The sequence below is a fragment of the Tribolium castaneum genome, chromosome 10 (assembly GCF_031307605.1).
Source record: "Tribolium castaneum strain GA2 chromosome 10, icTriCast1.1, whole genome shotgun sequence".
Classification (NCBI taxonomy): Eukaryota; Metazoa; Arthropoda; class Insecta; order Coleoptera; family Tenebrionidae; genus Tribolium; species Tribolium castaneum.
Window position 1 is genome coordinate 7798315 of NC_087403.1, and position 24096 is coordinate 7822410.

At 34.8% G+C, this 24096-nt stretch overlaps 1 protein-coding gene across 3 annotated transcripts in view; it reads right to left on the minus strand.

The window, feature by feature from the left end:
• Positions 1-15535, minus strand: part of grh (grainy head) — a 55612-nt gene extending 40077 nt beyond the window's left edge. For 2 of the 3 annotated variants that reach the window (XM_064359222.1, XM_064359220.1), the window contains exons 1-2: positions 14946-15535; positions 12605-13336 (exon numbers count right to left, since the gene is read on the minus strand). In XM_064359222.1, coding sequence (XP_064215292.1) covers positions 12605-13242 — 638 coding nt within the window. In that variant the 5' untranslated portion in view covers positions 13243-13336; positions 14946-15535. The remainder of the gene's footprint in view (positions 1-12604; positions 13337-14945) is intronic. The other variant, XM_064359221.1, reaches the window with a different exon arrangement.
• Positions 15536-24096: the final 8561 nt, after the last annotated feature.

A 24096-nucleotide genomic window follows, 5' to 3' on the forward strand; every position in this document is an offset into this window, starting at 1 on the left:
TTTTTTTCTTCCAGTTGCTGAAGACCTGAGGCAACTGACTTCCAGGAATTTTTTAATAAAAGCTCGCCTTAATACCACCATCCCAAAATTTGATTTTCATAATTATAGAAATTTTTGATCGACATACGTAACCAAAGCGAAATTTTTGCCATAAATTTGAAACGCCTTTAAAATTGACAATTATTAAAAATTAATTACCAATAGAAAGGCGGATTTGGAGTTAGAAAATTACCTCAGAAGCCAACTTAGTATTTTTAACTTAATGCGAAATCATGACTATAATTGCTTCAAATAATTATGAAAGGCGTATTGTTAACTAGCGCTTTTGTTGTTACTACTTATTACTATTATCTAATTGCGATTTATTTACTTGTTAAGAATTTAAAAAACGTACAAAACTGTATCCCATTCACTTGGTATTTATGTGAGTGACAAGGAGATAAAAATAAATTAAACGCAAGACAATGAGCTTTGTCTCTCGCAAGCTCCCAATATTTAAACCTGGACTTTTGGTAAAAAATCTGTCAAATTGGTGACATTCCCCAAGTTATCGCTGCGTTTGGCGTGAGTTAGAGTCAGTTAAAGTTCTAATGGGAGTCCAATTGGTCCGTTTTTGGGGTCCTGAGTTAAACTGCAGAGAATGCAGGATCCTTGGAGCATGCGTGGTGCATAAGCGAGTGGAATGACCTATACCTGAACAGCCGAAAACAAGTTTTTGCTCTTATATACTTTTCAGCCGCGAAGCAAAATAAAAAACACTTTAAAAGAAATAAATGATAAATGAAAAAGCAGACACACAAATCGTAATTACATGTAAATATCGCTTAAATCACGTTTGCGGGGCGGAGGGGTCCTTGATATTTGTTTAAATTTCGGAGTGAGTTTTAATTAAGCAGTTAGGTGAAAAATGGTCGCGTGGTGGATGATTTATGCGATAAGTTGTCCGAAAACGGATGGGGTTTGCGGTAAAAATGTTGTTACAATTTTAGGTATTTATATGCGAAAGATTAAATAAGCATCGTAATAACTTTGTTAAATGTTCCTGCAAGAAATGCAGCAAGCATGCGTTTTAATGAGCTGTATGAGAAATGTCGGAATATGCAAAAAAACTTAAATTAAAGAGTGGCCCAAATAAGGTTGCAGTAAAGGTCGTACTTTACTCAGACGATGTTTTATTTTTCTTATTGCCGGAAATTTACCTTTTCATTGCCCTAAATATCGTGCAAAGAGAATGGCTTTTTAAATTCGACCGACGAGTTTCGTTAACGTCAAAATGTAGCACAATGTGGTAAAACCAATTTGCGAAATCGATATGCAAATGCGGGCCGATCTAACTTAAACAATTTCCGTTGTTCGTCAAATTTGCGCGAAAACTATCAACTGGCTAATAAATTTTCATTAGTGCTTGTTTGAATTGGACAATTAATAAATTAGTTTTCGTCAGAAATGACACAAGTAATGAACACTAAACGTCAACTATAAAATCAGCAAACGACTCTGTCAGTTCATTAAAAACCACGATAATTAGATATTAATTATTTCCAGGAAAAAACATTATTTTTACATTTACAACAGTGTTTTAGAAAAGCTGCATAATGATAACATTTTGTGTAAAGTTAATACCAAAGTTCACTCGATGTTAAATAATCACTTCCTGATGTCGCCCACTTTTAAGTGATATTAAAAACAAAAATCGTGACTCGATTTGGTCGATTAAGTGGTTTTGAAAATGTGATCAGCTTTTCTGTCGAGTTCCCAAAGAGGATTATTTTAATTTTCAAAGTTTCTAGACAAACGTCAAGATGGATTAAGCCATCAAAAAGTGAAGTGAAGTGCATAAAAATTAGATCGATGGATTGATATTATGCCTGTCATCTGGAATTAATGACAAGAGACCCATAAGATAGTCAACCTTTGTGAATAAAATGTCAAAGTCTCGCTCACACTCGCATACTACAAGCAATTTCTTTTAATATTTGCGCAATCAGATCTTAGATAATTTATGTTATGCACTGATGAGGAAAAAATTTGTTTCGTCTCATTGGCCACCGATTCATACTTACGGTTTGATAGGCTTTGCACAGAACGTACCTGCAACAAAAACATAAATCATCATTTAGCACTTTAGGATGAGGAAGAGTGTGTCATTACCATTAATCACAACATTGTCTCGATTTCGCGCGTTTCCGTTATCTGAATTAGAGCTGCCTCAGCGATTTCGAAAATCTGACCGTTGCTCTTTTATTTATTTTTTAATGTAATAATATTCATTACGTGGTGTCATTTAAATGAGAGCTATTTATCAATAAGTGGTCCAAGTGTATTAACTTTCACAAAATTCAGTTGTCGATTATTTTAGTGTGTTAATTAAATATATATTTTATCGATTTTGAAATTCGTAGCTGAATGAAATATGTTAAGCTACTTATATTAAGACATTTTCTGCGATTGAGGCGGGACTACACGTAATTGCGCAAGCTTTTATACGGATTAAGTTTCACAAGTTTTGCTCAAAATCTCGGCAAGAGGGCGCCAGGCAGAGGCTGGTAAAAGTCCGTTGGTTTTGTTACCTGATGGTCCCCTAGTGACATTGATGAAACGCCAGGATTAATTTAATAGAGTCAGTGTTTTTCACATGCGACTTAACTGTAAACAAATTCGGAATAATTTAATTGTTTTAATTATGTCTTATATGACCGAATTATGCAAATAAATTTGAATTTGAAATTCTCATTGAAGGCCATCGTAGAATAATCGTGATTACAAAATAGTGCTTAAGTACGTCATTTGAATGTATCAAAACAGATCTGATCTTGGATTTTTCCGAGGGACGTGACATTTATTCGAAAAAATTGCTGTTACAATTTGTCGACAGGACTAAATAAACATGCGTCGAACATCTCTATGCATATAAATCATTTATTAAAAGGACAATAGTCCTGTGAGAAGGGTTGGGACCCGGAGGCGCAGGTACGAGTACCTAAGTTCCCTCTCAAACTAGTTTTGGGTTACTTGCACATTTGCGCTAAAAATTAGCACTTTCTAACAAATTTGGTTAGCGGAAGGTTGCTAATCATTTGGGCAAATTTTGTCCAATTATTTATAAATATCCGCAGGCATTGACCTATGACACTAATAAAAGATTGGAAAAATGCATTCGGTGACGTAAGCGGCTTTTCATGGTCCATTTTATTATATGAAAGCTCGGGGACCATAAAACTTTGATAACGCTGTTGTTATGGCTGTGTGGGATGAGCAAATATGTGATAAATACAAATGACGTAGAAAATACTAATAAAAACGCTTTTGCCTTAGTAGTTATTATCCATCATGAAAATAATTTATACAACCTTTGAATAAAAGCCATATTTTATAATGTATTTCAATGACATATTAAAATTAAAACGTTAACACGTCACGAAATCGTTTAGCCACTTATCTCGCGTTTGGCTGAAATAATAGCCCCGTTATCGGGCGCAAAATCAGCAGAAATTCGGATGCGTAATTCAAAAATAGAGGCATTTAAGTTCACGTGAAGCGTGGAAGAAGACGTCGACCACGACAGACAAGGTTACTAGGAAGGACAACAGAATAATCATAATAATAGTTGAATACTGGTGTAGTAATCGTTAAACCCGTAGTGGAATGCCGCAATGGAAATGTAAAGAGGAAGATCAAGTTGGTCAAGTGTGGGTGAGAGCCAGTTGATATTCCAGTTTGGGACACCCCGACAGTTACTCTTTAACCAGTTGCATTATTGAAACCTACCTCAACATGCTTTTTGTAGAGGTTTACTCTATTATAACTGGTTTCTTAGCTAGTTTTGGAGCTAGGTACGATCATTCAATACTTAAATCAGGTTTTGTACCTGTTATTTATTATTATAATAACGTGGTACAGAATGCCACTTTTTAACCTGCCAAGATCACTACTATCCCATTCAGCTCCGTACGACGCAGCACGCTCACAAATTGCTGCATTTTCCGCAGTTTTGAGCGAGGGCGCGAATTTGAGTGTGGTTGGAGTAAAGCGATCAAATTGGATGGAATGTTTTCGATTTTAATGGTTTTGTTTTGCTGTTCGCATTTGAATAAATGAATAAGTTAATGGGTTGCTGTGAGTTGGATAATAATGGGAGTGAAATGCATGTGTTAATTCTGCTTATCGATACATATAAATGTGGTCCGATGATCTTGCGTCATTATAGTAAATTAAAATTAAGACTTTTGAGTTGAAAAGGACGTTGGCAATAAATGAGGTTGTAAAGAAGTAAATTTATTTGTTATTCTCGGATCTAAGTGTCAGTTAACAGATTACCGTCAAAGTAACTTACATCTCAATCGGTGAAAAAATTGCGTAATCAGAATATGTCGATTTATATGCAAATAAATTCTTATTAGGAAATAAATAGTGCCCTAAGATAAGTTGTTAGATGAGTCCGGAGACTGTCATTACATTATCTAGTTTTCAATTAAGCACTTTATTGCCATGTCATATAATTCGGATTGTGTGACAGTTTGTATCGCGTAAGGTACTCCTGATTGGTCGACGGGAAACATTCTTAATTGTTTTGTACTGATACAGTTACCACACCCAATGTATTCATATATTCAACAGCCCACTAAATAAACAACACTCAAACCAATTAATGATACCAGTTACCGAGGAATATTCTAAAAAAGGTGAAGGGCGATTTCAAAATCATGCGCACATTTTGACTTCCTCTCCCGTACCGCATACACATACTCCAAAAATTCTGATTGATCGACAGATACGATCGCTTTCGGCTACAAACCTGATCACTCATTTCCAATAATTACTATAAACCTTAACCGTTAAATTATTAATTAATTTGAAAGTAGCCAAGAATACACTTCATCCCAGGACATAAAAACATGTAATTCGACCATAAATACCTCCACTCAATATTATCTTAATTAACATTAAGACTCATTTTAGTTAACCCAAATACATCGAATTACACGCGGAAATCCAACAAAATGTTACATCAACCGACACGACATATATCTCAAATTTCACTTTTACAACTGTGCCCACCATCAACACCTCAGCCACAAATGGATCACTTTCAAACAATTGGCCTAATGTAGTCTTCAACTTATTTAATGTTTTTTCTAAATTTCTAAATTATTCAAATTGTTCCAAGTGGGTAGTTAAAATTAGATTTTATCAGCGGGTTTTGATAATTTACATATGTAATTACTGAAGCGAGATAATAAATTAAGAAAAAAAAGGTAAGGAAACGAATTGATTTTTCCCAGATTAATGAGAAAATTATACTGCCTCGGTCAAAGTAAATAAAATGATAAATCTGCATAGAAAAACAAATTAAATTGTTTGGGTTTGGTTCACTTTGGGAAATAAAAACGAATAAAACAAACATAAATAAGATGGTGCGATAAATCTGGTCTCCATGGCTGGTAGCATCGTAATTACCGTCGAAGGACTTTGTGAAAATTGGTAGCAGTAGAAGGAAGTAAAGTAACCTATGATTTTAGTGAGGTCTTGTTAAACACATTGATCAAAAATCGATCGATGTAACCTGTAATCAGCGCAGGGATAGCAATTTACCAAACTGTGATGAAACCTAGTTGAAACGATTTGCGTAATGGCACCGCTGAAAGGTCGGTAAAATCCGGGCACATTTGACAATTGTTGTGACCTCTGAGACGGCAAGGTTAAGTCGTTTCAGAGCTTAGGGCGAGCGCCACTACCCGTTACCGTTTGCGTTGAGGCTAAAACGGGTTTATTTATAGCAAGCAACTAATCATGTGTGGATTGATTTATACAATGAATGGACGTCGCATCTGCAACCTCAGCATCTAGCCAAAGTCGCGTTTTATCATAATTAAGACACTTGCACAAATGTTTACCAAGATTTATTGTTATTGCGCTATATTTTACGTGTTATTGATAATGAACGCCTTACTAAGGACGGCATATATCAAATTTATTAAAACCCACGCTGGTTCTAACAAGCTTCCTCTCTCAAAAATTACCCACACCCTGCGCATTCGAAACTGATCGAAAATTTCCCTGACAGCAATTAATTTGAGATTTTCCACCCCTTGCTATCTTAATCTCGACCTCTAGTTACCATAAACAATTAATCAAACTCGTCCTATGTCAACCCATGACAAGGATTATCAATGATCGCAACCGTGAGAATTCAATTCGATCAAACTGTCACACCGCAAAAATAAAAATTTGTCAAATAACATAAACACGCTGCACGTCACTTGTTTATACTTTTCGTTCCGTATTTGTAAATAATTCATTAACCACAACAAAATTAAAATAAAGTGATTGTAACAATTAATAGAAACGTTAGCACCTCAGAAAAGTCGCATTTAATGCGAGATTAACTGATAAACATTTAATTAACCTATTACACAATCATTAATTTTTTGCCCAAATCTTTTGATCTTCTCCTTAATTTATTTGAAATAATTAAATAGGTAGAAAATGGACGATTTGGCTTATGTACAAAATTTCATAGTCTTAGCTGCTACAAAAGTTAAAAAATTTCCAATGTATAAAATTCGTTGTTTCATATTCATGTCTTACTTAAGAGTACACCGTTAATTTTTTACTATACAGGGTGATTCAAAAGTGCCGGACAATCTCTCAGGTGGTGATAAAGAACATGAAACTGAATTGAAAGTTCCTATTACAAAAAATTGTTTAAGCCGTTTTTCATGAGATAAAGCTCTTAGTTAGCGTAAACAACAGCTCTAATAACAATCAACAATTAATGTCTTATAATGCACGAAACAATTAAAAAACTTGCAAATTCGACATCACAGGAAACAAAAGAGCAACAATAGATACCGTTGCTAAGGAAACAAGTTAAAAAATATATAGTTATTAAAAATAAAAAATTAAGTTGATTGAACTTAATTTTTATGCTTAATTGAACTTCCTTTATCACCATTCGTCCGACACTTTTGAATTTTCTTGAAACACCTTGTTTAGAAAAATATTTTTTTAAGCACCAACCAATAAACCTATTTGAAACTACGAATAGGTAATTTTGTGGATTTAAATAAATATTGAACCAACAATGGAAATGCATATTTCTTAAAAAAATAATTTTGACATTTAAAACAGAATATCACTTTCAGTAAACGAAATATGAACCGCAGCAACTGAAACAAATATTTTGTATATTCAAATAAATATCAAGTAGCACTTTTGCCTATTAGAAGTATTTTTTAAATGAAATCTAAAGTTTTATTTCCCTAGACATATTGTCTTATCTTAAGCAATTATTGTTTTAAAAAGTAGAAACAAATAGAAGTAAAGAAGCAAACAAACAAGAAATTTGTTTGAAACAGAATGTTTTTTTCTTTGCAAATAAAATAATTAAGCAAATGAGTGTCGAGACGCCTCGAAATACGCAGCAAATGTATTTTTCCCGGCGTAAAACGTATCGGCCAGTCTAAACATATATAGCCTTAAGCAATTATTATGGTAATGCTAATGCAGAAATGATTCGAGCTTTATCGAGCGTTGAAGTCACAACAGTCCTTGAATTTGTGAAATAAACCGACGTTTTGGGTAGTTTTCGGGTTGAAAAGCAAGAGTTCAGAGGAGATTTCAACGAGAGACCCGGATATCAGCCCACACAATTAAAAAGTCTCCAGAGCGCAAGCGTAGATTTATTCAGGTGTTCACAACAGGCGCGCGAAGCGTCGTTCATTATATTATTTTACCTACTTTACCTTGAACCTGGCTCTTATGACCGAGAGGAACATTTACAATAGGTAAAAAGTTATATGACAATAATTTATAATTGTTAGGTGGGTACTTTTTTATTAATGGTTATTGCCGTAATAGAAAGTCCTTGTGAATTTTTACATACTGCCATTACATTCACCCAGAACTATATTGCAATACGCGCCGGTGTTTTGTGTAATTAACTAATTATTAAGCCTCGTTTAATATTGGGGAAATTCGCACAGATTATTCAAATCGAGAAATAAAATCGAATTCGTTTCGTCGGATCGGTTGAAAGGGTTCGAAGATACATCTAACGAACGTTAAGTTCATGGTCAACCGTTGGATCTCTCTGTACCCACATCTCGATATTTTTAGCTCTCATCTCGCAAAATCACAATTTCCGGAGCAGCACTTAAAAGCCGTAATAAATCTTGTGATTATCACTGCCGAAACTATTCTTCGGATATGCGATAATTAGACTTATCTATCACGTTTCGAAGAAGCGAAATCATGAGTCACGAAGTTTTAAATGAATTTTAGTCGTCGCAGCATGGCTGCGATTGGCTCTTTCCTAAATTACATGACACCCATCTGGAGGTTGTAAATGGCCGACTTGGGTTGAATAATCCCGGGATTGATGGAATTTTTAATTAATTAGCATACGTATTAGATCCTGGAAGTGTCTTGGTGCAAAATGGAGCACATAATTCATATTGTGTGCAAATAGTTGTAATAAAATGTTGAAAATTTTAAAAGGCGGTATTAATAACAATAATTGCGTGGCGTTCTTGATATTTTAATAATATTTAATGGCACATTAAAGCTAATTGGTGTTTATGCAAATCGTTATAAATAATTTGTAACAAACAGAGTGCCGGTGTAATTGCGAGTAAAAATGCGGTTTTTTTCGCAAAAAGTGTCATTTGCAAAAAACCGAAAGTCGCCCTAATTGGCAATTAAATCACCTTTTACACTGTATTCATATGCAGAATTGCATTCGTTGGAATTGCTGATTTATTGAGCAATAATATTGCTCTACATAATAACACTTTATTTATTACCAATGACTTCGGTTGTCTTGGTTTATTTGGGTTCGCTTGCTCCAGACGTATCCTTTTGCTCTCGACTCACAATTAAGCAAGCACACACACACACACACACACACACACACAACCTAGTTGCTAAGTGAATAGGTTTTTGTTCGTGGGGCCTGACGCTTATTCAAACTTTGATTGCTATTTATTACAGAAGATGCATACAAGGAAAGGAAAATTTATAACCTCGACTGCGTAGATGCAAATGGTGCCATTGAAAATTAATCAAAATCACACAGACGCACTCGGGAAAACTTTCTTCGGCTTGATGCAACCGCAAATGCCATTCATTCAAATGTCAAATATTTGTTTAATGCCAAATAACGGTGCATGCGGAAAATGCTAATTGTGGAGATTTTAGTTAGTGTCACCAAGCCGACAATTCCTCAAAGATTAGGCTAATGGTTGATAATGAGTGCTTAATTGCAATAAACATATTGAGAAATAATGGTGATAGCCCAAACCTTGACTTGTTTACTCAACTATTTTTGTGACAAGATGTCTGGATTCGAGCGAAATACAGGAGTTCGGTGCGATGGAGACTGGATATTAACCATCAACAGCCGCATATTATAGATTCTTCATGATTGCTCAAGGGCAGACGTACCAAAAATGGAATGGCTATTTTTCGAAGTTCGTGACTGAAGGCGTTTCAATGTTTTCATAATGTGTAGTAACTGCAGATTACTCTCTGCATTTCGTACTTTACACGGCTCGTTTCTTTGTTATTAATAAAATTCTATCAATGAATAATCCCGGCTTGACTTAATTCCACACTATTTTTAATCAAAACCATTCGGTTTCCACAAAATAGGCTTGACCATTCAGCGTGAAAGCTCTTCACGTGTACGTTAATTGTATCGGTTATAGATGTTATAAATAGCTCAGTTTCTCCACTGTGACTAAGCATTTTCCATTTTTGTTAATACATTACGCATATAATGTAAATATCACCAATAAATCTACACTGAAAGCAAAACACATATAGTTCGTTCAAGATGAATTGAAATGTCACTACGAAAAAGTTCGTAAAAATACAATTTGCATATGTGTAGATCCTCTCTTGCGAATCTGACACGTTTGTAATTTATAGGTTGTTACTCCTGCCTCCAGCCAATATTTCACACTTCCTTGACAAATCTCAAAATTTTGTAAAGGTGGAGGCCAAAATGAAGTAATTCGCTAAAATTTTCCTTTTATGTAATTAAAAAGTGTAGTTTAATCGAATTAAATGTACCAAAAACTTTTTTGATAATCTTGAAACGGTTTTGCGTTTTAACACAAAGGTCGCCACTAAATGTGAAGTGTTGACAAATGGCAATTAAAAAGTTCTAGAAGTAGTCAAAAAGTTTGTGCAACAGTGTGGTGCAATGTCTTGAGAAGATTAAATAAGAATGGTCAGTACTGCAAAAAGACAGTGGAAGGTTAACAAAAAAGAAGAAAAGATTTTATAATGAACTTTGAAAAAAAAGAAATTCTCAAAAAAATTCTCTCGAGGGAGAGAATCCAAAAATTAAAAAAAATTATTAATGCATTTTATTTCTTACTAATCTATTGTAGTCAAATATTGTCTTAGTTACGGAAATCAAAACGGTGTTCATAATTCCCTTGGGACTTTAAGGAGGGAATTATGAATCCTTACTTCTCTCCAGTCAGTTTTTCATACAATTCATTCCTTCTTGTGCATTGTGTCAGACTTTGGCGGAACCAAAACTAAAAGTGTTTTCTTCGTTTTTTTTACAATTCGTCCAAAATTTTACTTTTTTAATTCATTTTTATAAAACAATTTTTTATAACAAAAAGTCAATAGCGCCAAAAATTTTATTTTTTATAGAAGTTTATTTTATGAAGAAAAAATTATTTTTTATCTATCAGGGGAATTATTGGGCAATGTACGGCCCTTATAAATAACTACTATTTAAAGTGATTAAGGAATTACATAAGTCGTAATTTGTAATTATGTAATTGGCTTAAAAATTGCTAGTCTTGTACAAAGCCAAAGAATGAGAAAGACATTTAAAAAATCTAAAAACTTTTCAAAATAGAGAGTTACAGAAGACAGTTGCTAAGATTAAAAAGTGGTCTAGAAATATGTAGGTACTAAAGAGTCACAAACGATATAGCGATTTTTAAGGGCATTTAACTTTTTGGGTCGTTTATGGCAGAGTTAAATATAAAAAAAAATGTTTTCAAACTGCAAAATTTTACCTGGCGTGTTTAAAATCTAAAGCGTTATAATTCTTAGCGAAATACATTTTTTAATTTTTGTCTGTTATTAGAATTATTTAAAATTGTTTTGTTTGGAAATACAATTGCCAAAGCCTCACCACTCTGCCATCAGCTCAACATTTTTACGACCTGCCTGCCAAATCTTTTATAAGGTGGTTAGTAAGTGAAAATTTAAAAATCGCTATATACAGGGTGCCCAAAAACTGGCGCACCAACTCAGTGGTACGTTATTGAGAAGCAAGTGCAGATTACGGGAAAAATGTTGAAAAAATTCCTAAAGTCATATTTTAAAAAATCTGGAGCTACAAACTTATTGTGTTAACTTCTTTAGTTTTCATTATTTTTTTATATTTTCATGTTTCATACCAGGTAATCGTTCCGTAACAAAACGATGAATAATTATTTTTAAATTTACTATCACATTTTAGCAGTTTTTTTAATTTAAAAAAATTAAAATTCATCAAAAAAATCACAATGTGTAGATGTGCCAACACTGGGAATTATTTCCTAGGAAACCGTTTCAAAAATAATTTATTTTTATTGTTGCTCAAATTCTATTGCGATCATGACTGTTAGACAACGTTGCCACATATTATTTATCTAAAATCCGTTATTTATCAATAACTTTAATACAAAGAATTTTTTTACTATTTTTACCTTTATATGTAACCAGTTCTCTACCACACACCATTGAGTTGGTGCGCCATTTTTTGAGCACGCTGTATTTGAATTTTTTTAAGATACTTGTAATAAAATTAATTAAAAAAAATAATAGAGAAAGAAAGAAAGAGTAAGAAAAAATACAATAGACTTTAGTAGAACATAGGAAATTTTCAAATTAAAGACTGTGAAGTATTGGATTACGAAAAATTAGGGAATTTTGAAAAAGTGAAGGCCAAAACTGGGTACAATGATGAATCAGAAAGTACTTATTACGAAACGGAAAATTGGAAACCCTCGTGGCAAAATTGCTGAAATACCAAATTTAATGGCGTCTCAACTTTTACTTCGTTAAGGCACACATTAAAATATTTATAATAGGTAATAGTCGCTGGTCCATGTAAAATATATCCAGCCAAGAAAAAATCGCGTCATTTTGGTATTATTAGACCAAAAGTGAATCGAATCGGTTGTATTTTTACAGACGTGTCTGCCGTTGCGGTATAATAGTGAAACTAACAATTAGTTGTAGTCACAGCAACAGACTCAGTTATTAGACTATAATATTTAACCTTGAAATATTTGTAAGGCCCAGTCAAATACGGTGTTGCCTGGCTGCCTCTTTTATTGCCGAGATGAGATGCTAGAGTGCTTCAAAATCACCTTCAACCGCGAATAAAACATTAGTTTGCAAACGCGCAATCAAACCGTTGCCCGTGGTAAACAAGAAGAGTGAATTTTACATGAATTCTAATTAAAAACCGAGTTAAATTTTGTTTACATCGTCTCGGTTGACCTTAGTCGACCTTGGCACCTGTGCGCCTAAACGAATAATTTGGTGTCGTTTGGGGTGATTTCGTGGTTGGGTAATTATTTACCTGAGTCCAATAACGGGCACTCCCTCGTCCTCCGTCATCTCGGAAAGGACCAAAACGGTGGGCACTTGACTCTGAGTCGGGTATTGGAGAAGTCCCTGGTTTCCCTGCAGTACCACTGACACTGTCCCCGGGGGACTCCCGGTGGGTTCTCCCCCCGCGATCGCGCCCGAATTCCCGTCGATTAACCCCTCGCTGTGAATCTGATGGGCACTTAAATTATTGATGGTGATTTCGCCCCCGTTATCGGCCGAGTAAATTTCGAGGCTTTTCTGGTCGAACGCGGTGGTGTAGATGACGGTCTTGTTGCCATCTTCGTAGATCAGGTCGATGGGGGTGTCGTTCTTGTCGGGGAGCGGTTGCGCGTAGAGTTCGTCTTTGTCGTAGGAGATGACTTCGGTTTTGACTTGGGCGTACAGCGGGGCCCTTGCCATGGCACTTTCCTCCTCCATCTCCTTCTTGAGCTCGATCACGTTCACGGGGGTCATGGTGGCCAGCATCGCCGGAGACTCCGGAGGGTCTTGGTGTGGCGAGCGGTCGGCTGGCGAGGCTTGCGGCGGCGGAGGAGACATCATGCTCCCGTCGGCTTCGAGCGATGGCGACGAATTCAAAGGCATATCTTCCATGTTTCGGCGAGTCATTATGGCTTGAGTTTTTATCACAGTCACTTAACGCGATTGCACTTTTTACGTATGATTGTTCGGTATGGCACTTGTATGGCTGATGGTGGGTGATCTAGAAAAGAAAATGAGCTTTTGACGCGGCATGCTCGTACTACAACCGATTCATGCTTACTACAAGTACCGGTTTAGATCAAGTCTATTATTTTGGAAGATCCAAAAAAGTCTGCTTCAAGATGAGGAAACGAGGCTAGGAGCCGGAGGAGGTGGCAGTAAACACCAGACGGTAGCAAACCGGAACCTCCACGTGCCGTCAGAGCTGGTTTGACGGGCATATGGGGCTCGGATTGTGCCGAGGGGGTGGCTCCGCTGCCTCCAACCGGTTCTAATAACTGTACAATTGCCCCAATACGACCGAAATTTCGATTTCAACTCGCGACTCTTTGACGCGCGCCATACGCACGCATCTGATTTCAAATTCGAGCCAATCGCCAGCGATTCGCACCTGATTGGGTTGGCGCTTCCAACAAACAACAACCGAATTACTCTAATCACCACTTTACAAACATTTCCCCTGGAAACCCCTTTTCGATCAAATCAGAATTTTTTAACATCGCATTGTTACTCCTTTGTCTATTCTCTTCTTCTATTGACATCTTGTCCAATTTAAAAATTTATCAGTAGCCGGTTAGAAAAATTTGTTGACAGTTTTGAAATCAGGGTCCAACAACAACAAAAAATCTGAGGCAACAGATGATTAAACAAGCTATGTGCATTTTTCTAAATAAATGTTAAAATGTGTTACCTATATCTGGAAAACTAGAGCTGATAGAAAAAATCTGTTGGCTATTTTGAAATCAGCGTCCCGTAGTTACTTAACAACATAAAAAAATTCTGAATCAAAAAATATACTGTAAACCAGTGTTATCATTTGTTCCAATAATTAATTAACTACTACTCAAGTTAAGTTTTTTATATTTAAGTAATTTCATATTTAATTTGTTACAACAAACAACAATTAGATATTGTTTTTTGTTTTATATTTATTTGATGCTCCTGGGATGACCTGTTGTGTAATCGAGTCAAACTTAATTAAACCCACACCTAACATAATGACAAAAGGCCATAGTGCTCATTCGCAGTTTTCGGCACGTGATAGAATAGTGATTTGGTTCGAGTCAGCATCTTGTCATTACGCAAAAACGGCTAGAAAATGGTTAAAAGTTCAAATACCGAGAAGCGTGCCGGTTTTGTTTTTACGATAAGTTAAAATCATTGGATTTAGTCCAATTGTGTACCCCAGGATCGAGTCAACAAAGCATGGTCCTTTGTCAGGATTGTATGTGTGGGTTGAATTAAGTTAAATGTCAGGTAAAATGGTGAGTAAATGGTAGATTTTCCCCAAAAGTAGTGAGATAGGTTCAAATGCTAGACAAGCGGCGCCAGAAGAGTGCAAGGGCAGACCTCAGACCAGGTAAACTAGTAGGGGCGTACCGAGTCGCCATTCAAGATCAAGTGTGAGCAATAGTTGATGAACAGGTCTGCCGGCTTCTGGATAACAGGTACTATTGTAATCGTTCAATATTGAAAGCAACTAGGTGCAAGTGAGCACGCTTACGCCTAGCACCGCAACCTGGCCAATTAAGTGCGGACTGTTGGCCGAAACTAGTTTTTGGACGACAACGTGCTAGTGTGCGTGTTTTTGGTGCGATTGTTCTAATTACCTCGCGTGAAGTCCTTTGTTTTGGCGACACAAACTCACTACACTGCTGCACACTGTCCAGGTCCGTGTCCCCCACGTTTTGCCAACATATTTGTCTCGTCGGGCCTCTACTTTCAATCACATGCTAGCGTCTACAGGTGTTTCGAACTAATACTCTACTGACTGTTAGTTGCGGCAGCTCAAAGCCAATCGAAGCCAAAGACCATCTCGGGCTTGCGTTCGGTTCTCCGTCTTACTCGGGCGCAGGGAAAGTGAATGCCGGCCCCAAGACTTGTGTCTTTGCTTGCTTCGAAGGCCGCTCGCTGTGTTCGTAGCCGAGTCGCCTCCGGGCCCCCGCAGCGACACCACCCGACAGCTCAGGCCCTCTCCGTCCAACTCACTGCACGTGGGAGTCCATTGGGCGCCGCTGATTCCACTCAGCTGAGTGCGAGGGCAGCATCGAACACTGGTGGAATCATGGCCGCTGTCCAGGTAGATCGCGGGAATCTCATCCCAAGAGAAGGATGGACGAATGCCCGCGACCCGAAACCGACAAAGACGACGACGGTGCACGACGATCAAACAGACTCAGATAGCCGAAGCCAACAACAGAGAACAACACATAAAACGATCGAAAAAAGAATGACGGAAAATAGGAACAATAAGAAGTAAAAGTATAAGCCCAGACATGCCTCGAGCTATTCCAACATTCTCAAATACTGCGCGCGCTTATAATGCGTGTTAAAAGTACGCTTCGTTTTGACATTTCAACACCTACCAACCCCTCACACTCAACACACCCCCAAATTACTTAAATTGGCCTCAGAACGTGGAGACTCCAACGATGCGTCAAGCGACGAACCCATCAAATAGTGTGTCGCTAGAGTTTCGCTTAAAAATTTGTTAACAAAAATGCGGTGGGGTTTCTCCACCTGCTTTGACCTATCCAAACAGAAACTTTCGTCAGACTGTACCGAAAGGGTTAAGAAAATAACCATAAAAAATCTCAACTAATGGGCGTCCGTAACTTTAGTGAGATCTCGGTTGTTTACCACGAAGCCCTGATGCAGCAAACAGAGACCACTCTGGACCAATAAGAAACATGACAGAGATAAAAACACTAACAAAAAATAAACAGGTAGATAGCTTATATTCGTCCGATATTTAATGAGAGCCATCATACTTAAGGCACTCGAAAAAAATATTACTCGTGCATATAAACTACGTCGAATTGATTTTGGCTTTTGGGATAGGTGGTGCAAATGGGCACTCCATCGAACAATTTCAAGAGTCATGTCCCCCCCTTCACCATTACTGTAAACACTCGAATCTCATTAGTCACTATTTGATTTTCCTTTTTTGTACGGTCCAGCTAGCGTTTGAAGCTCCGAAGCAATATATTTCATTTGGTTTTAAGGCTAAATAAAGGACCATTTGAATATTTAACGAAACCAAAATTTATCGCCAGGCGGCTCAATTAAAACGCTTCTATGATATTAAAGGTCTTGCAGTGAGGTTAATTGCTCTTGTTTTCGTTCCGTTTTGCGAAAAGGTCAAGTACATTTTTGATGTGTGTCTTTTGTTAATTTCAAAATGTTAAGTTTGATGGATTTATTTCGCCATTTGATGGGCGATAAAATCGCATTAGTTGTCCGAGTTTGGTGTATTTTTGTGCGAAAATTGCGCTTACTGGCGTGGTAAAATAAACATGTCCTTCGGTGGCCTTCACATTTCCGAGCAGACTCCGTCTAGATATTATCATGCATGAAATTAGTGTGTTTAAGGTTATGAATATATGATTTATAAAATATTTTTTCGGGCTTAAGCGGGCTTTCCTCCGATCGTCGATTAGATAAAGTGGACACTTTTAATATTTGTCTGCGTGCTATATACACTTTATATGTCCATAGTATCTCTTTTAGGCATCTTTGTGGTTTTTGAGCCGAAAGCAAATGTGAATTCGTTGGTATGTCTGGTATGTTGCCACACATTCTGTTTGGGGCACTTGTTTATTTTTACCTCCTCCGAGTCCGAGGAAAAAATTGTCTTTGCTGGGCCATCTGATGGCCCGATACGTAATTGTATCCCCTTACTTATTACACGAAAATTAACATTGTAAATGTCAATATTTTCCTGGCCGCTGGACCGGTTCATCGCAGGAAGAAAAAAACATCGGCGATAATTTACACAGATAAATATTTATATAATAATTAAATGTTACAGTTTTTGACAGGTGCCCGAAGTCGCGATGTGCATAATTTAACATGACTTATTAGAGAAAATCGGACCGAAAGTTGCGAATCATTCTCGGGTCATTTCCAAAATACAGAGCGTCTCATAAATAAATCCGCGCTGGTTTTTTGTCGAGAGTTCAAGCGAACGATAACATTTTCGTTTAACGACCTGTCGGACATATTTGATTGTTTTATAATTAAAACTTTTCCATCAATTAGAAAAGATAAAGAGCGTGTAACGCTTCTCTATGTTACTCGAGGGATTTCATAAAAACTAACACAAAACAAACGTAAGAAAGTAGTTAACATTTGTCCGCCATTTTGAATTCGTGTTTAAGAAAATCGCTTCACGCACCACGTATGTAGACGGATAATTGTATGTCCAAGTAAAAATGTGCAGCTATGTTGCAACGGCGATCCAGCTTCGCAAAACACTGCAATGCGTGGCTATAATGACATCCACTGACGTTTCGACGATCGCAGAATATCAATAACGACATATCCAATACGATATTAACTGCTGATAGCGGGTAAACGACCGACATTTTTATACACTTACATAGACATTGTTTATACCAAACAACGCAGGAAATTCCAACAAAAAAACCATACCAACTCCAGCCATACTTACCTTCATCAACATTTTGTCACACGATTTATCACAACGCGCGCCAGCTGCTACTCAAAAACAAAACACACAATTTCAAAATCTATTATCTTAGAGCTAAAAAGGAACACCATTCGTTTTTCGAATTATTATTAAGCAATTCAACCAATAAAAGAAAACGTACTAAAACGCAGTGTAAAGAAAATCTTAAACTTTGAAAATCGATATCGCAAAATATTTTCTCAAAATATGCAAAAGTAACACTGTTTTCTATATAATTTATTGATTTTTGGATTATTTTTTTCGAAGTTTCGTGAAATCGAAAAGTTGTTTGTAAAAGAAGAAACACTCTTAATTAATATAATTTTCAGTTGTTTATTATTTTGTCGTCTCTTAAATATTGTAAATATAATAAAACTAATAATTGTTTTTCTATTTTTTTGGTCAGATTCTACTCATCACAATAATAAAAATATTTTTCTCCTCACGTTTTCTAAAATATTATGGCTAGCTATTAAAAAAATGATTTAAGTGTCTGAAAAACGGAATTTAATTTTCAGATTAAAATTGGTTTAGACCCTCCCCAAAAAATTATAGGACCTTGGTTTAATGCACTTTTTAACTGATTTTACAAACTCCGAGCTCAATTCAACGGATTTTAAAGAAAATTTACTTTCTCGAAACTGCTATGTAGGTATGGCAAAATTTCGTGAAATAATTACTTGCGTTGCTGGAACACCTAAACCTAAACTTCATAACTGCTAAGCAATTTTCCGTATTTTTTTTTCTTTCATTTTTCAGTTGTTTGTTATTTCGCCTTCTTACAATGGCAAATATTGAAAGTAGCAATTAGCAAATATTTTTTTATTAGCAAAGTAAAATAAATATGAAACTACAAATAATTTTTCTAATTTTTAACTTTTCCCTACATGTTTTTAAAATATAATTTTTTTAATCCTACATTTCTGAAAAACTTAATTTAATTTTTCAATTTAAAATTGGACCTTCCAGTTTTCTTGCTGTTGTTACCTACATGCTTTAATTCTTTTATATAACGGATAACGTCTTTTTACAAATTCCCAATTCAATTAAAGTACGAGTTTTGTTATTATTCCTTTAATGAATCAATTTTTTGATACTATTTAGGTGAACATTGAATAAAATCTTTTTTTGCTGACCGTTTATTAATTTCGATATTAATGAATAATTTTATTTAAATAAGGATGTATTAATAGACCTCATTAATACACTTTTTTATTAAGTAACTGGAATTTGACGTTTTGATGATATTTAGATATAAATAACCAGTTAAACAAAAAAAATGACGACTAACATCATACATTTTAATAATCCATAATTATTTTTGGTTATTTATAATAATATTATTATTACAATTGTTTAACAGAACAAATATATATATACACTGTTTATGTTCTGAAAGTCAGGATTTATACTTAGGTTTAAATCATTTTGGATGTTTTCGAAATTGTAAAAGGTAATTGTAATTTGTAATAATTGTTAGTAATTGTGCAATGAAAAAAATTAAATTAACCAGTTTGTAATTTGTAATTAATTTCTAATTTTGTCATGGTCAACGAAAAAATATTGTAATAAACTCGTTTGTTAATGGGCGATTAATAAACTCAACTACTAAAGACACTCACTCGCTATTGCTCGTTCGTGCTTTAAATAGTTTCGTTTATTAAAAATAAACAAGTTTATTAATAACTATTTGTTGGAACTTTAAAAAATTAAATTAATTCGTAATAATGTGAGGTTGATTAAAGAATCAGAAATTTTTGACTTTCTGTAGTATGAACATTGGTTGATCATTTGATAAATTGAAGAAACTCAAGGGTTTTTGTGGAATTTAGTAGAAACAATTGGAACAGTTGAAATATCATTTTAGAACATTGTTCGTGTTTGAAGAAATGGTCCAGTTGCGGAGCGCGCGGAGGGAGCATTTAGGAATTTAGTCGAAGAACATTCAATTATAATAATTTACTTTTTATATTTCCTCTGGCAGGAGACTAATAAAGAGGCAAATCATAACTAATACAGCTATTACTTTGTGTAAAAAAGGTGAGTGTGGGGATAAATTTGGAAAAATGGTCCGTGCCTTGACCGAGAAACAAAGCCATTCCGGAGGTTGAATTCTTTTCGTGTGGAGATTTTTGTAATAGCGTCACCACCATATGGTGTCTTAAAAGGAATGTTAAAGCTAATTAAAACAAATAAATAAAGATTTAATCATTTTCCTTGGGTTTGAAGTTAGAAAAAGCAGATCAAAGCGTTGCGATGAGAATAATAGCGTTTTAGATTATCTTCACAAAAGTGGAATAAAGAGAATGAACTCTTAAATTCTTCATTTTAAAAGTAACCGCATTCGAATCGGACAATGCGAGTTGTCAGAACGCACATTATGTAAACAGTACCATCGTACATGTATAGAATACAATTTCACGTAGCATTATAAGAAATTGGCAATTCAATTGATCCAGCCGAAGCCTGCATCACACCGCACTTTCTCCCCTTGTGCCCCACACAACAAAATTATTACGAATACAATAATTAACTGAAATGAACGACGTTTCTGTGCACAAAGGGCCACGTGACCGTTGAGCAAACACTCAAAAACCAAAGCAAATACCAAGCGTGAAATTTTAAGCAAGCGTGAAAATAACTAATGATACGGTTTAGTGTTCCACGCCAACTAGATCATTGCTGTGTACTTATTACTAAATAGATTTGCGCGCTGTTTGCGTGAAGAGGGGCCGCACATTCAATTTAACAATAAATCGCGGACTTGGACTCACTGCCGCCAGAGCAACGCGCAAATTTTTAATAACCATACTTAGACGTAATGACGCAAACTATATAAATTTTTTATTGTTAATAAATCTCTATTATGGAACGTTCTAATTTACACCCATTATTCAACGCGCATTGCAATTATTTCTTCTTGACATATGGGCCACAAATTACATACATGCTGCCTCAAATTGGGGCCCCCGTTAGACCCAACATCCGCAACCGGGGACTCTCGTCTAAATCATCTTCAGCTTTTTTCTCCACTCAAATCGAAGTTTATTTCGCCAAATAAAAATAACGAAAATTTTTCTCGAAAGTACGTTTCTTTATTAAAAGGTCTTGGCAGTCATTGAAAATTTAGTGACAAAAAAAATAAGAAAAATGTTTTTTTAGAAAAAGTTTTTATTTATTCTATCAGAATATAATTATTTATTCTATTTGCTTACAAATTTGGATTTTAAAATTTATACAAGCTTTGGGAACAGTACTCATTTCTGTAATACCGTATCGTTATGACTTGTGACCGTTCCCAAAGCTTTTATAAATTTTAAAATCGTAATATGTAAGCAAAAATATTTTCCTCTGATAGAAAAGAAAAACATATTTTTTACTTTTTAGTGCATTTTATAAATAAAAGCTTTTTTCTAAAAAAACATTTTTTTTTATTTTTTTTATTTATTGCTTTTTAGTTCTATTCTAAACGTCTTTTTCTCCGAAATTTAGTTTTGCCGTATTATTGTAACACCCTTATTTTGCTGATTTGTACAATCTTGTTTAGTGGTATGTGATAGAAAACAACTGTTAACATTGAAAGCACATCCTAACCCCTCTTCTGTCTACTCTATCGTCCAAGATAAATGAATTAAAAAAATAGCGACATTTGTTTGTAACAAAACGTAATAAAAATGATTAGGTATTAAAATTTTTCCCAATGACCAACATACCGTTAATTTTGGTATAAGTTACAGTATCGAAAAGCTATTTGTAATCATAACCTAAAACTTAAAAACCACATCTAACCCCTTTAGGTGCATTGTCACGCACATTAAGTAAGTATGCAGAATTTCAATTCATTGGGACAACGAGAACCCTTTCAAATTTGGCTCCAAAAATATGAAACAGACAGACAGACAACAAAGCAAGTTAAATAAAAGCTTTTAGCAACAAGGGAAAAAAAGAAGTTACGAGTATACAAAAATCAACGTCGTTTTTTTTCGTCTAGTTAACCGCCAATAGGTAAATCAATAAAAGCAAAAAAGAATCCTCACTGCTAAAAAAACTAAAAAATTGTTGGTATGAGATTTCTTACTCAAATTTAATGAGAAATTAAAAGTTTTAAATTGAATAACGTTAGAAAAATTAAAAATCGAGTTTACAATCCACAATTTTTGGTTTTTATATTTTTGAAGTTATGGTCATAGTTAGATTGCTTTGTTTTGAATTGAACGGTTTCCTTAGCTTTTCAGTGATTTTTACAGAGTTCTTTTCTCTAAGTGAAGCACTTTAAACAAAAATATAACATTATTTTTACTTTCCTCTTCAACAAAACGAAAACATAATTGAAGGGGGAGTTTTTGAGTGTTTAAAGTTTTGCAAACTTGACCTTAAAAATTTAGGGATAATACCTTTTTTGGAAATGTAAAAACAATAAAGAAAAATCTTTTAAATGAACCAAAAATTATTCCTGATTTTAAAAATTGGCAAAGTTATCAGTTTTTGAAGTGAAAGGTGCAAACCAAAAAATTTTCAAAAACCTTGATTATTTCGAAAACGGCTAAATTTAGATATTTAGGTAAAGCTGATAGAAACTTTCTTAAAATAACTCGGGTAATCTAAAATGCAGTAAAAACATATCTTTCCAATTAATAAGAAAATTGACAGCGATTTCCGCTATAACCGGAACTGCCGCTATTTTGAAAATATTTTCATTGAACAGAACCTAACGGTTTATGGTTGGAAACAAATTTTCAGATGAGTATCATTTTTAGAATTCCTGATACTTATAATGTGGAGTTTAAACGGAACACCCTTTATATTTGTCATCAAGAAAATAGCCAATGTGTACGTCACTGTTTTATCGATTAATTTTGAGCTGATACTTTTTGAATTAATAAGAACATATAATTATACAAAAGGTTAATTTATTTTTATACTATGCAGGTATGTTCGTAAGTCAACTAATATGCATTCAATAGTACAAACATTTAACTTTTATTATTTTTATTATCTTGCTATACCAAATTAACTGGGCATACCCCCTTCAACCACAACTGGGAAACTTGAAATTTTACAGAAAAATACGAATGTGTTAATCATAGTTTATAGTTTAATTAAACGCTATTAAAATAAAATAAATTTGTAAAAAATTAATTAAAAACATGTTTTATCATCCATTAAGCCCTTCAACAAATATATTTATATAAAATTAAATAAAAAAAAATAAATTTTAATAAAAATTTAAAACCATTAATTTCAAAGATTCTCAAGAATTCGACCTGAAATCCTGAAAAACGTGTATTCAAAATCCACAAGTCTAAATTTCGATATAATTTCAATCTTTCTTTGCGAATTTGTATAAACCCCGATCTTGAAAATTTGAAGATAAATTTGCTCTGAAATATTCCATGATTTCAATTTTTTTCCATTGTTATAACTAAATAATTTCTAAAATATTCTGCTCTCCAGCCGCCAATTCGGTCAGTCTTGCCGAAATTGCACAAAATAAGCGAATTTCTTGCTTCAAAACAAGATACTCGTAAATATAACAAACAGACCAGAACAGTGTCATTTTCGACCTTGTTTCAGCGAGATGATGAGAAATGAAGGGGTTTTGGCGCAAAAACGTGCGTAAACACTTGGCAAAAGACAAAAGCAACCTTGGTAATGTTTGTGTCCGAGAAGTTCGGCAATTGCTTGCCCACAGTAATATTTTTAGGACCTGTGAGAAATTTGATATTTGCGCTTGTCTTTTGATTTTGTCGGCCTCCACAAAACTGCGAGTTTTGCTAACGCTTTCCTTATCAGTCGTAAAAGAGTCGCAAAACTCTTTAAGTATCAATTACTTTATAAACAATATGGGCACGCGTCGTAATACCTGAGATAAATCTCGTGTTGTAAAATGATCCTCTCTTTGCGTTTAACCAAGTAATTAAAAAAGCTAAATTACCGTAGCTTGTTTTTCATTTAAATACAGTTATTTTCTATAAAATGTTCTTTTAAAGTTATACAATATTAATTAACGCTGATGTATAACTTGTCACAAGACTGAGTACCAAACATGGAAGTGGCGAGATAAATTATTATGATTTTTACTATTTTTAGCATAATTAATGTTAATTTATCGGGAAAGTCCCCGAAAAGCGTCCCATCCTTTCATGCGTTGGATTAGGTGTTGAATATGTATGAGCAGTGGCGATGCCATAAAATGTGACAATTCCTCGTGTGTTACTGCAAAAAGGCGGAGCTTTGGTAAAAAATTGGAGCAATTATTCAAGGCCCAAATCGCTCAGCAAATGCTAATA